Here is a 16,038-nt window from a genome sequence, read left to right as displayed (position 1 = left end):
TCACATTTTTATTTTGGCCATGACGCACTGCTGTTCACACTGGTGCTTTTTTCAGAAACCAGCAGACAGGTGATAAAGGTCATATCAGACCTTGTACCCTGACTGCCTCTTCTGGCGTATTTTGTTTATATAACTTCCAAACTTCCAAAGCAATGCTGCAAGTGGGGATAAATTTACTTGTCAGATACAAGGAGGCTAAATAATCGTTTTAAGCCCAACGGTAACAGTATGAAGAACTTGCACAAATTTCTAAAGAAGCTAAAACAGCAAAACTGCATCCGGAGTTCGTGTGTTGCAAACACAAGTGAAGCATGTTGCAAGGAAACTGTGGTTCTGACACCTTCACTCAACTCAACGTCAGACAAAGCTTGTGCTTTTGAAGAATGAGGAAAGCTAAAAACTCAAGACCTGCATGTTTGGATTTCGAAAATCCAGGTTTCATCATATTCTAAACAAACTAAACACGTTTGATTAATGTAATTTTTGAGGAGTGTGTTTATTGTACACAAAGATACAGATGCCAGAATTCGTGCTTTTTCAAATAATCCACAGCAACACTGCCTCCATTTTATGCAACACTTCATTTTGCCCTAAATGTGTGGACGTTTTTGCCTTAATTAGTACATGAAAGGGACAAAACAAAAGATTAAATCTACTGATGCCAGCCAGGCAGAAGTCCCATCCTGCTAGAAGCTTAATAGCTTGGGACTGTAAATTTGACTGATGATTGCACCTCTTTGATAAAACCCTGCCAACCCTTTTTTCTAATATTCTACATTTATTAATAAAAGTAGAATGAAAATCAGTTATGAATCCCTCCTCATTGAGTATCTGTGCATGTGCATCACACTTTAAACAAACATTAAACTTAGAAGGAAAAAATATAAAGTGAAGCTTTGCAGTTATTGTTAAAATCCCACCTGTAGTAAACATGGTGGTGATGGGGTCACTGGTGGCGTCTCTGCTTCTGGAAATGAGTGAAACTGTGTACTCAGTGTCCGGTCTCAGACTGTCGATGCTGTACTGCTTGTCAGGAGGTGAAACGTCCACCGTGGTTTCGTCTGAGGGGTCAGAACTAGGCATGTAAAACATGGTGACCCTGTCCACGGGAGCCACCGGCAGAGACCAGCTGATCAGAGCTGAGGACTCCGTCACATCCTTCACCTCCAGCTGCTGGGGGGCATCAATCTCTGGAGTGGGATATCAAAGGATTGAAAAGATGCTTCAAACAATATGTCAAACACACCATGTCAAAACTGACAGCAGGCCTACGACTGAGTCACAATAGAAAAACATGACATTTTGAAGTGCAGAAAAATACATTTAAAAAGGCCTGTTAGAGTTCATTTGTAATAATTTAAAAGCCTTTTACAATCCTTCATTAGTGACCAACAAAAGCTGGAAGTAAAAGGACTTGAAAGACTAAAGTTTACAACACAAAAGAGTACAATTAATCATATGCCCAATAAAGATACTAATAGTAGGGCATTACACGGATAGATTTTATATGATGAATCCATACAATGTGTTTTGAATTTAAAAGTTTTTGGATTTCCTCATATGGGCAGCATGCAGCTATGACAGTAAAGGCCAGAACATCCTCTGTAAGGATGGAGAAATTTGTTCCATCTCAGGGCTGCAGGACAAGAGTGACATCATCTGGTAGCTTGTTCTTGACACTTCATCTATGCAGAACTTTTACTGAACAGTTTTTGTGTAATTGGTCACATTTTGTCCCTTCTGCTTTCCACTGATGTGATATGTTCAACAAGGTTGAAGGGATCATTTTAAGGAACAGCTGGCCGAGGCAGTGAAGAAGTATGAAAATCCGAACCACCCAGAGGCCACCCATGTCCCTGAACACACTCAAACCTCCACCAGCGATGCAGAAGTTGTTTCTTGTTTTATGATCTGGTAAAGTGTGTACAGGCCTGAAGAACATGCAGTAGAAACGCCATCCATTGTGACCTTTGGAATATTTTCCAAACCGCAAGGAAATCAGCATTTCACCGCTTCATTTCAGAGCACATCTCTTTGTTTTTCTGTCTCCAAGAAAATGTGTTTGGTTGCCAAGTTTGACCGCTTGCTGTGGAGTTTTTTTTTTTTTTTAAGTGTGTGAATGTGTGTGTAAATGGGTGAATTTGATGTATATTATAAAGCTCTTTGTGTAGAAGCACTATATAAATACAGACCATTTACTATTTTATCCTGAATTTCTTTGAAACTGCTCAGTTGGAGACACATTAGGTCCATCTTATTATCTAATGATTGGATGTTTGCTCTAAAGTGTGTTGGAAGAGGAGGTTGCTTGTTAGTCTAGTTAGCAATTCTGCCCAATAACCTCTCTTCTGTTTATGAGCACACCTCTTCCTGTGTCCTCTGAACTTGGCAAGAATCCAGTCTTCCCAACATTGCTTTTAGCTCTGGTTTTATCACTACATAGTAGCTGAGAAGCAGCTGCACTGCTACTGGAGGTCACCATATTATAAAATTAAACCAAACACAACAGCACATGAGAAATGTCCAGGAAAGTCCACACAAACAATCCATGTAAAACTCAACTTGGCTCTATGAAGACACAAAGGAGTAACTTTGCAGGAAATTCCATCATGAAATATGATGCTTTCCCCTTCAGCTCTGACGCAGTGTTTACTACCTGACAGACCTCCTGTGTTTTAATGTGAAGGAGACATCTTTCTATCATGTTTTGGATCCATCCTACAGGAACCTTTGGGGGTAAAAGAAGAAAACCAACCTTTCTTCCATCATTCCCTTGTGGGAGCCGAGTAAAGTTTTGGCCAACACAAATAAATGACATCAGGATTAAATGGAGGGATACCCTGGGAGTCCACAGCACAGATCTGCAAGCTTAACGACTTTTCCACACACAACTGAGGAAGTTTGGCCTGGTGTGCTGAAGTTGCGTAAGAATCTTGGAAACATTTCATGAGGTAATCTATCGGGTCATCCTGCAATAAAACGTTCATGCAGAGGATAAGATCTATGAATATAATTTAGCTTTAAAATAAAAACAAATATAACTTGGTCATGCTAGACTAAGATTCAATTAATTTGAATTATTATCCATTTTTAATCTCTATTAGATGAAGTATGCAGAGTCGACAGGGAATTCCTGTCGTATCCCTTCCTGTCACTATGGAATTTTACTTTGTGATATTAATGTGTTTTTATAAATATGTGCTTAAGTAACAGGTTTTGGTACCAAAATTTTAACAGGAGCTAGATAAGCAGGAAAATAATCTGAATGCAGCTTCTAATCCACCAAATGCAGATCAAACTTCAGCACAGACGTTACTGCATCACTGTGTGCTTGGAACTCACTGGTCGTGACTTTCCTGGATGTTTGGGGTCCTCTGGTGTCATTTTTGATGATGTTGATAGAGACCTCATACTCCTGCCCAGGTCCAAGCCCAGACTGGAGAAACTCTGTTTGAGAGGGTGGAAGGGTGCTCACGACTTTTCCATTTTCTTCTTTCTGCAGAGACATGTGAAATATAAAATGATGAAGGAATTCATGGAAAGCTGTGTGAAGACAGCAAAGTCAGCAGTAAGAACATTTTACACATGATCCATCTATGCTATTGTAGTGTGTGTTGATTTAGTTTTTTTCTCTACTTTATCATCTTTTTTCTTTTATCATTGTTTTCTAACCTCTTTTATGCCCACCCCCCCTTTTATGTCCATTGGAAACAAATTCAGTGATTTCAACTGAATTGAAACAAGGTTCAACGTGCCAACTGTCAAAATGCTTTTTGTTACTATGGTTGTTACTGAAGGATTCTACTTTCCTTTTTTAAGAAAAATACAACCATATGCTTTATTTATTTACATTTTTTTATATTTTTACTTGATGCTTCTTATCTACTGTATCTCTGCTGCTTGACTGACCATTACTAACATAACTTTGTTGTATTGTCCTACCAATACAAATACAATAAGCTGCTTTTTCTTCTAGGAGGCACATTAGAAAGCTCAGACTTGTTAAGAGTTTCCACATTTGTAGGGTGGAAAACAAAATAAACAAGGTGACATGAGTTTATATTTTAGTTTACAGCAGAAAAAAAAAACAACAGTGGCAGTACTGTAGGTATGTGAGGCTACTACAATAAGGGTTACTACTGTGTATTCTTAAATTTTAATTTCAGTTGTGCACAAATGATGCTTTAAAAAATGCAAAATATGCAAAGCAGCCATGATAAACACCTGTATGCGTAATTAAAAGCAAGTATATTTTCAGCCAAGCATCTGTTAAATACAAAGCTAGATATTAGAAGATGGCTAGGTTATCTTAGCATAAAGAATGTAAACTGGTCTTTTTACTTTTGGACATGAGCACACTAGCGGTTTCCTCCTGCCAGCTCAGCTAAAACTGAACATTTCTGAAATTACAGCACATTATACAGTCTTGAGCAGAATTACTGTCAATTAGCCAGTTTTGGGGATCATCAAGTCTCAGTTGAATGTCAGAGGTAATTGCAATAAAAAGACAGGCACAGTTATTAAGCATTGCTTTGTGATTTGACTGCAGAACCTTCAGGGAACAATGATAGCTTCTCTCAGTGGGTTTGATCCTGTCTCAGGACTTATTGGCAAATAAAAAAAAGGTTTTTTTATTTTCACCTTCATGTCAAATTTATTTTTAGCTCCAACATGACTTTGTGATCTTCTGATTTAATCACTCCTCTGTTATAATCACAGGCTCCTGTACCAGGAGTAAGATTGCATCCCCACAGCTTTTTAAAACTGCAACCATTTTGTAGGCTGAACATCGTTTTCCCATCTTGGCTTAAATTTGTTACAGGAATTATTTGACAGACTCTTAACACTTTAGTCAAACATTTCAAGTAATCAACTGATCAAACATCTGTGTAGCTACCAAAACAAACTTGAAGTTAGAAAATGACAGCATATTGAAAGCTGAATAAAACCCCAGCAGAGGCCAGAACATATAAAAAGGCTCCAGCTTATCAGCTGGCACAGTCCTTTCTTTTTTAAAGCAATTCTGCTTCGTTTTCCGAGCAGCCGATTTAGTCGCAGCACTGTGACATCCAGACTTGCCCTCACTCATGTTTTCCATATGTCACAGCAAATTTAATGCTTAGCACTAGAAATAAATCCATGTTTTACTAAAGCTTCCAATAAGCTGGCACAGCTCACAGCCGATCACTGGTTCCTTGATTGTAAAATTGAGGGAAAGCCTTCAGCAGAGAAGGGCAGACTGACCGTGTTGCGGAAATAGATCTCCCAGCCATCAAAGGAGATGTCCAGTTGGTCCCACATGACCTCTACTGAGGTTTCTCTTATTGATTTGAATCTTAAACCCTCTGGCTGTGGGAGATCTGCAGGAATGGAAACAAAAAAAAATAATCAGTTCCTACTTTTTTTCTGAAGCTACTCTGCATAAACCAACACAAAAACGCATGTAATGTACCTGTGGCCACCCTTGCACTGACAGGGATGCTCTTCTTGTTGCTCAGGACAGCGTAGACACTGATCAGGTACTCAATGCCAGGCTCCAGCTCTTTAACAGTGGCTGCAGTTTTGTCACCAGGCACAGTGAACTCCAGGAGAAGACCCCCAGGACTGGTCGGCACATATGTGACGAGGTACTCTGTGACCAGCATCTCATTGTTCCAGGACAGGTCTACAGTGTCGGTAGTGACCTCGCCGACTGTTAGGTCTTTTGGAGGAGACACTGGAAAAATTTGGGGAGGAAGAAAAAAAAAAAAAAGATGCTGAGGGTGTTTTTCTCACATGGTTTCACTAAGTCACTGAATATCCACCATGTAGCACTAATGCAAACTCCAGAGCCACATCTGACTGTGGTGGGAAGAGCTGGCAAAAAAGCAAAAACCGACAGCACACAGGCCGAAGGCGTCTTTTATATCCACCAAAATAGTTTTTCTCAAGATGAGTGGTGAGTGAATTTTGATAATGGAAGGAAACTACATCATTCTGGATTTGCTTTTATAGTTTTTCAAGTTAACACATGGAACTGTAAAGTGCCAAACCTTTTCAGTCTGCACTGAGAGCTTCTTACCTTCAGAGCAGTCCTCTCCGATGTATCCCTCATCACAGACACACTGTCCGTTTACACATCTGCCTTTGTCCTGGCAGTTGTTGATGCAGCTCAGCTCTGCACAGCTCTCTCCCTCATATCCACCCTCACATGTGCACCTCCCATTGATGCAGCGTCCCCTGTTGTTGCAGTTATCCGGACAGGCGAGCACAGAGCAGTCTTCTCCCGTGTAGCCTTCCGGACAGATGCACTTGCCATCAAGACAGTAACCCCGGCCCAGGCAGTCATTAGGACAAGCTTTCTGACTGCAGTCCTCTCCACTGAACCCTTCCTCGCAAACACACTGCCCATCGATGCACTGGCCACGGTTTCTGCAGTTATTGGGGCAGCTCAGCTCACTGCAGTCCTCACCCGCGAAGCCTGCGTGGCACACACAACGACCACCAATGCACTCGCCACGGCCGTAGCAGTTTGATGGGCAGGTTCGGATGCTGCAGTCCTCACCAGCGAAGCCTTCATCACACACACACTGCCCGTTAACACAGCGTCCCCTCTGCAAGCAGTTGTTGGGACAAGACAGCTCAGAGCAGTCATCTCCCTGGAAACCAACATCGCAAGAACATTGTCCATTTATGCACTGGCCTCTGTTGTTGCAGTTGTTCAGACATGCCAGCTGGCTGCAGTCCTCCCCTTGATATCCTGAGTCACAGATGCACATCCCATTGAAACAGGTGCCTCTGCCGTTGCAGTCATTCAGGCAGGTAAGCTGAGAGCAGTCTTCTCCACTGTACCCAGCAGTGCAGATGCATTTACCATCAACACAGAAACCATTGCCACGGCAGTTGTTGGGACAGGTCTGTTCTCCACAGTCCTCCCCACTAAAGCCCTCATCACAGTAGCAGGTGCCGTTCACACAACGTCCGCGGTCGTAGCAGTCTTTGGGGCAGATGAGTTCAGAGCAGTCAAAGCCAGTCCAAGGTTCATCACACACACAGTATCCATCATCGCAGCGGCCTCGGCCCAGGCAGTTATTCAGGCACCGGCTCTGAGAGCAGTCGTCTCCAAAGAACCCATCCGAACAGACGCAAACACTGCCCACACAGTGGCCTTGTGCTCCACAGTCCACAGGGCAGACCTCGAGTGTACAGTCTTCTCCGGCAAAGCCTTTGAAACACTCACATTTTCCATCCACGCAGCGTCCACGGTCCTGGCAGCCGCCCGGACACTCTGGCTCAGTGCAGTTGGGTCCAGTCCAGCCAGGCTCACAAATGCAACCACAGGTTTCAGTACTGTAGTTTCCATGACTGTTGCAGAAAGGCTTCGTTCCCAAATCACCTTTAAAGTAAAAAGAAAAAAAAAGGAAGAAATAAAGAAGAAAATTACCAGAGAAATGTTTGTTTGGAAGAATTTCTCATCACCTACACAACAATGTCAAATGTTGGCTTTTAAAATACTATCGGCTTATTTTCCACAGTGAAAAACGTCTTTATTATCAAATGGTCTAATGTTTATTTCAGCTGCAACATGACTTCATAATCTCATTGATATTAATACCCCATTTAAAGTTAAATGATGACTTGTTGGCACCCATTCTACAGAGAAATTTACACTCCTACACTAAATTCAAAAGGAAATCCAACCTGATGACTGGAGCAGATGTGACTCATACTGAAGCAGACTCATGGTGTCACGTAGTATTACTTGTAAGGCACTTTTTAAAAAGCAGAAAAATAAATACTGTTTTTTTTTTTTTTTTTGTTTACTTTACTGACTGCATCAGACACCAACCTGTGACCTGAGCACTGCAGCAGGCCCCTTCGCTGCTGCACTGATCCCTCAAAGTTGAAACTTCGCCTTCAAGCATCTCCAGCCGGCTCATGAGTTCCTTCAGGCCTGGCAGGTCGTCGCTGCAGCCACAGGCCTGCCGAGGTATGTTGATGCGATGTGTGAAGACGATCTGGTTCTCCCCATCGAGTGTATGTTCAGTGACGTGGTGGCCTGAGGAGGAGGTGGCCTTGGGAAGGAGCTGTGTGCTCTCTGGTGCGTCCAGGTCTACTGAGCACAGCGAACTGGCAGGAACATTGATGTTATAGACGTGGCTGAAAACCACAGGATGGCCTGCACCTGGCAGGGTGAGATTGTGATCTTTAAGGGGTGACAGAGCCTGCCGTCGATGCCGCAGGATTTTCTTGACTAACCCAGCGTTAGATAAGCTGAGTAGCGCAATCAGAAGAAGGCAGCCCAGAAGGCCTTGTGTGCCCATGCTCGATGTAGGACGTGGAACTGGTGAAATAAATCCGTCTTGATCTTTGTCTAAAGACCAATTCTGGTTACAGTGAAAGCTCTGAAAAGACAGAACGACATCATAAAAATCCCACAGATTTAATGTCAAACTGATCTAAAACCTAATTCTATAAAATTGTACAGATGCAGCCACTTAAAATAGCTGCTTTCAGCCAGTTTCCAGCCAGCGGTTGTGGTGTTACAAGGATCTGGCAGGGAATTGTCTGGCAAATGAAGCAGCCCATGTGTGAAACTGCCAACTAGTCTAAGTGTCTGTGTGTGCAACTGAAATGATAAGAGCTTGACTGCTTTCTTATGAAGGCCAAGGTCACTAATTTTCAGAAACTGATACTGAGATTGACAAAAAAAAAATAAAGTTTAAAATGTAAATTACAAACAGAATAAAATAATTTGGAAATCTACTAAACTATTGCTTTATTAAATGTAGAAACATATTAAATTTTAAAGTGAAACAATTTATGATTTCATTAAAAATATCTAATTTTGAGTTTGATGGGAGGACCACACAGGGGAGCACCAAAGGAAACTTTTGTGGCTCATTTAAAGCCATGCAAGAACTTCTTTGTCTCAGCCAGAAAGTGAACCACATGAGCCGTGTTAGAAATAAAGATCATGGTGATTACTACAAGCCGGTGAGGAAACAGAAGACTTTCTCAGCTACATAATGGTAAAGTTAATTGTTCTATTTTCTGTAATATTTTTAACATTTTTGGGATCTACTTGCTTTCATTTTAAAGTTTGTTACTTTTCTTTTTTTCCTCTAATTTGTGATTTTCACCAATAATATAATAATTTTCAGATATTAAAAACACCAGTTCTGCAGTCTGGTTCAAATCCACAGCAGCTTACTCAAAGGGATGTTCCTGATGTAGTTTAAGCTCATGAACTTATCCTAAACTGACCTGTAGTAAATCATGGTTTTGGTGCTTTACACAGTGTAAACAACACTGAATTGAAGTGAATAGCTAGCTTGCAGCATAAGTTTTGCAAAGCATGCCAGAGATTTATCACTTTATCAGATTTCTGTCATGCCTTCCTGTGAATGTAATGCTGCACAAGAAAAAAACCTCAATAAAGAATCTGCAGCTGTTCTGGCTCATCAGCTTCTTTTAAAGAACTCGTGTAGACACACAAAAAAACTTTCAGTTTTGATTCTCCAGAACCATATGCATATAGTGGTGTAAAACAGTGTGAACTCTTTGACAAATGATTTGCATGGCTTCATCAGCTGGACACTAAAAATACTAAAATTTAAGGGACTTAAGCAACAAGCTTCTTCCTTAGTGTGTGAAGCCTTTTTAGGATTAGTTTGTGATGAGTTTCCAAAATGATCCAGGTAAGGAGACTGAAAACCACTTGAGGCACACAGAATATTTTACTGGTCCCTACAGGAATCTTCTTCACTCAGAGTCTCAGGATACATCAAAGCCATGATATAGGTGTCAATTGAAAGGGTTTGCCTGCTTTAGGTAACTTTAAATTTACTTTGAACTTCAGTATGTTGGGGTAAACTTTTAATCCTCAAACATCCTGTAAATGCCATCCACACAGGTCTGCATGCTTGTCTGCTGCCTTGACTTGGAGGCAAAATACAGGTCTGTAAAAAGGTGCACAAGGATTTTGTCAGTTTTTTTCTTCTTCTCGGTCGCCTCCTGTACATGCAAACTCCTGAAAAATGACTTCCACTACATGCAGTTTTCGGAATAAAAGACATGTTGTGCGCCTGGGTTTGCTCTCATGAAGGCTTCTGGAAACTATTGAGACAATGCTCATTTATAGCTGATCAGATGTTGAAAAGGTTCAGTGTTTGTTGCATCTCTTTGTAACCTTGACTGTGCTCTTCTGTTGCTCTTCATGAATTTATGAGGACGTCATACTCCAGATACGAAAATAAAAAAGCACCTGCATATAAATAAAAACCTCCAGCCTTCCCTATGCCCATTTCATCTTCCTGAAAAAGAAACTAGCACAAAACCCATAAAATGAAGAACATATGCTGTAAAGTTCAACATTTAAGCAGGTTCAGGCCAATTTAAAACCCTCACAGTCAAAGTATTTCTAACAGGTGTAGACACAGTCCAAAATAAATCTACATTCTTTCACTCATTATGTTATAAAAGAAAATTCACCCTTTTATTTTATTTTGTAGATGTTACTTTGGATATTTTCTGGACTGCTTTTAAAAATATAGTTAAACATTAGTATATATTGTCCAAAAGGTAAAAAAAAAACTGTGCAGAATTTCCTGAATAGATTCCTGTGTGGAATTCCAGATTTATATTTGGGGAAAACTAATAAAGCAGAAGAACAGCTGGGTTTCATACCAGGAGTCTTTACATCCAGCGAGTGCAGCCAGGCACACTGCAATGACTGTATGTTGTCCCCATTTCTTTTCTTTTTTTATTGCATTGTTTGGATGGCAGGAAGCATGGCGTGATCCCTAAATCAAACTGATGGCTATGACAAAACTTTTCTCTGATGGTCACCATGGTGCCTTTAAACTGAGCTACAGGTAAGGAGGCAGATGCCTCTCATCAGTCCTCCTCTCCCTCTTTTACTGCCCCCACCTTTGACCTGACCTCCCTTTCATCCTGAGCCTCATCATCCTACCTGGTTAAGTACAGAAATAAAACTAAGCTTAAGTTTCACAAGTTCTCACACATCTGGTGCGCGGGGTCGAATAAAGGCAGGTAACGACAGGAGTTGTAAATCTTAAAATGAGGTCTTACGATATGTTTTTGATCTCCTTCAAGAAAACGTCACGAAACACAGATAATTTGTGGTCCTCAGGGTAAAGAATGAATCTCATAAACTTCTCAGCTTCTGGTAACAAAACATGTGGTTTACTGAGGTTTTAGTATTTGTTAGACTTTTTAATACAAAAAAACTAGCTTAAAACTTTTTTCCCCAACAATGAGACTGGTCAAAGAATATTATTAAATTATTTTGTACACTCATCTAATGATAAAGATCAGTGGAATCATAACTCCTAGTTTTCTTAGGGATGGAGGTGATATAAGAAGCATTAGTTTATCTTTCTTATTTATTAAGAACATAAATTATTTAAAAAAAAACCTCTTGAAGCACTTCATTAATCTTGATAATTATTGAACAAACTTTGGCAAACAATGACAACAGACTAAGGAGTCAGTCATTTCATTTTACACACACCTTTATCATCTGTTGGATTTTTAAATGAGTGACGTAAAGACAAACTAGTTAATTTAAATCTATCTGATTCTTATTAGGTCTTAAAATCAACTATTATATCAGATGAGCAAAAGCAGACGACATTGCGCTGTGTGCGCTGTACAAGCAGAAGTTCAGGTGTGTTAACACAATGCCAATCACGACAGACATCAGCAATGATCTTAGAGAAGCAACAGCTAGTTCCCATCAATCTGGAAAGGATTATGAGGACAATTCTAACTATTTGGAGTCCATCACTCTAGAGGACAAAAATTATTCACAAGTGGAAAACATTCAGGACAGCTGGGTTGATGATTTGAGCCTGTTCTGCAGCCACAGGATCTGGACACTGTGCAGTTATTGAGTGGACCGCAAACTCCTCTGTATACAAACGTATTCTAGAGTCAGATGTGACGCCATCTGTCTGACAGCTAAAGCTTGAATGAAACTAACTCATGCAACAGGACAATAATCCTAAAGTACAGCAGCAGATATCCAACAGAATGAAAAAGGAAAGAAGGCTGAAATGCTTTGATGGAACCTTAAAGACCTGTACACAAACAAATGCAGCAAACCTCAATGAACTGAAGAAACGGTGTAAAGAAGAGTGGGCTAAAATTCCTCCATGATGATGTGAATCATACAGAAAGCCATAACTTCAAGTTACTTCTTCCAAGTAGAATGAACTCAGTTTTTCACACATTGCTTCTGCATTAGTTGTCGTTGGTAAAAACTAAGCTGTCATTCTTAGTTTTTGCCAGTAAATAATGGACATAGTCTAATATGCCATTTTTCCTAACCTTATTGTATTCATAACACTTAGAAATGACAACCGAATGGTTCATCAGCTAAATTTGTGTATCTACTAATGAAGAATGAAAAGAATATCAGCAAGAAGATAAGAAAGGCTGGGTAAGAAAAAATAAATGAAATGGATTGACAGTGTAGTAAAATAAATTACCTCTGTCCTGAGATACTGCCTGTTTTTTTTGTATTTTATGACAGCAAAATAAAATTATACAAGCAACAAAGGCAGAGGGATGCATTTTGATTCTCAAGTGTATAAAACACTAAAACATTTTTTATGAGGCAACATACAAATAACGAGCGTAGTATATGAAGTGTTATTTCACTGCTGGCCAAGTTACTGCAGCTCCCAAAGCTTACGACCCAATCTGGCTGCCTCCAGACACGACGTAGAAATGTGGTGGTGGGTTGAGAAGGAATAAACAGCTAAATCTCCACTGTTGTAATTTCTTTTTCTTTTTTTTCTTAATTTACAGGTGAACATATTCCAGCTTCAAGTAAATTGGGTAAGATAGAAAAAGAAAAGGGAACCTTTATGAGCTTCTTTGAACTATTTTTAAGCAACCACCACTTTTCAGAGACAAGCAGACATCCTGTATATACAAAGGTAATTTAGTGCTTCTACATCATATACACATACAAAAGTTCTCTCAGAAAAAAGTAAAAAATGCATGATTCAGAGGAGAACTGGGGTTAACCAAGGACATCTAATTTGTCTGTTGGACATGGGAAGACACTTTGGAAAGGAAACTGAAACAAATATAACCTGTTCACTAAGTTAAAATCCATTTGCTGGAGCTTAAGTATTTTTTCCCGCATGCTGGCAGCGAGAAGGGAACTTTCCCACGTGGAAAAGAGAAACTGAGAATGTTGGCCCTGGACTCATGACATCTGTTTTGCCTAGTCAAAGAAAAAAAAAAAAAAAAAGGAGACTTCTGTGTCCAGATACTATGAAGGCTTCACCTTCACGTGAGATCTGATCAATCTGTGCGATCAGCCCACTGAGGAGCTGCTTCTAGTGATGACACGAGAAGAGAGCGGACACAGCACGCCTGGATTCTCCTCTAGGAAACATTTGCGGCCGATGGCAGCATGTCGGGAATCTGCTCAGTGGTCAACGCTAAACTAGTGCATCTGTTTGTTTTTTGTGAAAGCATTTTTAGTTTCCATAAATTCTGAAGCTTGATTCTCCTCGCATCTGGCACAGCTGGAAATCATCTCAGGAAAGTTAGTTGAGGCAGTTACTGTAGACAGAAATTGCAGCACCTCATCAAAAGATTGCAAATTATCCCACTGCTGCATGGTAGACATCCTCAAGAGTGCTTTAAAGTTTAAATGCCTCCCTGGTTGAGCTGTAACTGTGGGCAAACCTCAGTTTCAGCTATTTAGTCTCTCTGTACTCGTAAATGTTAATATTTGCTGATTTTATTCATTGTACATGTCAGCAAGGCACTACTTTTCCTTAATTTCAATACACTAATCTTTTAACTAAATAATCATCTTAATAAATTGATTTAAGCGTGTCTATATTATCATTGTGAAGAACATAAAGACATTCCTCCACTTGTAAATCATCACCAACAAGCTGCCATCTGTGCTCAGTCCCACTTATCACTACCACACCTGATATTAGACATTTCAGACAGACTTGGAGCTAAAACTGTCACATGGTGACAAAAAAACCTGCAATTACATAATACACAGAGAGGAATTATGGCTTGATTTATCTACAGAAGCAACACGGTGCAGAGCCCTCACTAACCTGCATCGCTTTCAGGCTGCACCTCCGTCACTCAGCTGACACTTCTAGCTGGAAGTCTAGAAATAATCCAACACCTCTGACAGAACAAAACGAGGGGTGTGATACTGAGTTATGATCTACCCCTGGCTCTTTGTGACCAGGTCATGCTGGGGGAAACTGTGGAGGACGAGCACCTCAGGGAGCTCAAACCAGATGTCCGTCTGATGGGGGTGTGTTCACAGAGACACCTCTCATGCTTCCCAGAACATCCAGAACTAACTGCAGCAGAGCGGCTGTAAACGTCCCGGCCTTAACATCTGGCATGATCCATATGAGCTGGAGAAATGTGTGGACGAAGGGAGGAAACTGTACACGAGAGGTAGAGTATTTTTAAAATCTTCTGCAGGTGAGATATTCTGCTGAACGGGGAGTGCAGCTGATGACTCAAACTCTCCACACAAAGGATAAAACAAGATGAAACCACTGCAGCTAGACTCCAATTAAACACAGCTAATGGACTGAATGGATGAAGTATTTTCTTCTCTTTTCCCTTCATTTAGACTTTATGATGGAAAACTGATGCGCAGTGAAAACTGAATTGCACCACCTAAGGTAATGTGGTGAATCATCAAGCTGCAAAATCCTAAAACAAGCAAACGCCTTGTGTATGTTTTTGGCCCCGTGCATGGATGGACACATGGATAGACAGCTTTTATCTTCATGTTTCCAGCATTGATCTACAGCCTGATAAAGTTTGAAAGGATTTCTTTTTGGCATGAGGCGTGCTGGCCGTTCCACTGAGGTGATCAAAGCTGGGGATAACGCTTCCACATGTTCAGTCCCTCAGCACTGAGTCATTACCACTGAATTGGCTGCTGTGTGTGCATGAGGAAGAAGTTGCACTATACACCAAGAATGTACTTCTAATAAACTAGTAAACAAGCCATTCATGCAAATTTTGAAGAGAATAAATAAAAAAACAAAACAAAACAAACAAAAAAAAAACCATAAAAGTAAAGAAATTGACCCTTTTGCTTCCAATCAGCAGAAAAATCTCTTAGGCATGAATTTGTCTTCTTACCTCTAGTAATCAGATTTCTTTCTGCAGGTAGGACGTGGTGCTCCTCCAACTCCTCACAACTAAAGGATGCTTTGCTGTCTTTCGTCACTGCTCCGACTTGCAGCGTCTCCAGCAAGGTGGCAGCTCTGTCAGCCCTTCCTCAGCCAGCTCCTTATCTTCCTTCAGCATTCACAGCTCAGGCTGAAGCTCAGCTCCTTTTCAGTGAATCAAAAAGCAGAGACAGAGGGAGAGAGTGTGTGGGAGGAAATGTCTTTTAAAGCGTGAGGAGAGTTTAGGTCAGACACCCATTGCTTTAAACTCCAGCCCTTAAAAAGCCCGTCATTCTCCCTCCCTTTCTGCCCTCCCTCTACTGTAACTAATGGATGCAGAGCTAGGCTGCTGCCTTTAAATGAGATGCCACTGTTGCTGGGAGTCATGACAGAAAGCGCAGTGCTTGTGGTTGTGCAGAAAAATTACAGGGAAAAGCCAGGCAATGAGAGGAAAGTGAAGTAAGACCTTAGACAGCAGGCAGACATTTGCCTCCAACCAGACTAACTTCAACATCATGATTTATTATTTTCTCCTGCATAATTAAAGCTGCAAAAATGAAGCAGATTTTTTCTAAATTATCATGTCATATGTAAGGACAGTTTACATCTCCACTTACCTCCTGCTGGCACTAAACCTTCCTTAAAAATCCTCCTCCAAGTATTTCATAGCAGCTCAAATTAAAGATGTCCTAATATGCAGCACATTTAAAATTCCTTAAGTCAGTTTCTGGGTCATTAAAATATAGTATAATTTTCTTTTAACAGATTTGACAAGCTGACACGGACACAGTCTTCATTTGTCTCCTCTTAACCATCTTTAACCTTGAAATTAACGCAGGGGTCATGA

The 16,038-nt window shown here is 40.6% G+C and overlaps 1 protein-coding gene across 5 annotated transcripts in view; it reads right to left on the bottom strand.

The window, feature by feature from the left end:
• zmp:0000000846 (tenascin) overlaps positions 1 to 15,396 on the bottom strand; it is a 33,315-nt gene extending 17,919 nt beyond the window's left edge. For 3 of the 5 annotated variants that reach the window (XM_041970769.1, XM_041970771.1, XM_041970774.1), the window contains exons 1-7: positions 14,103 to 14,183; positions 7,829 to 8,384; positions 6,062 to 7,375; positions 5,453 to 5,716; positions 5,245 to 5,360; positions 3,343 to 3,496; positions 921 to 1,190 (exon numbers count right to left, since the gene is read on the bottom strand). In XM_041970769.1, coding sequence (XP_041826703.1) covers positions 921 to 1,190; positions 3,343 to 3,496; positions 5,245 to 5,360; positions 5,453 to 5,716; positions 6,062 to 7,375; positions 7,829 to 8,384; positions 14,103 to 14,108 — 2,680 coding nt within the window. In that variant the 5' untranslated portion in view covers positions 14,109 to 14,183. Of the gene's footprint in view, positions 1 to 920; positions 1,191 to 3,342; positions 3,497 to 5,244; positions 5,361 to 5,452; positions 5,717 to 6,061; positions 7,376 to 7,828; positions 8,385 to 14,102; positions 14,184 to 15,162 lie in introns of those variants that run through there. The other 2 variants (XM_041970770.1, XM_041970772.1) reach the window with 2 other exon arrangements.
• Positions 15,397 to 16,038: the final 642 nt, after the last annotated feature.

This window comes from Melanotaenia boesemani, chromosome 19, assembly GCF_017639745.1.
Source record: "Melanotaenia boesemani isolate fMelBoe1 chromosome 19, fMelBoe1.pri, whole genome shotgun sequence".
In the NCBI taxonomy this organism is placed as follows: domain Eukaryota; kingdom Metazoa; phylum Chordata; class Actinopteri; order Atheriniformes; family Melanotaeniidae; genus Melanotaenia; species Melanotaenia boesemani.
The sequence above is the reverse complement of the archived record's forward strand: the minus strand, read 5'-3'. Positions and strand labels throughout refer to the sequence as shown.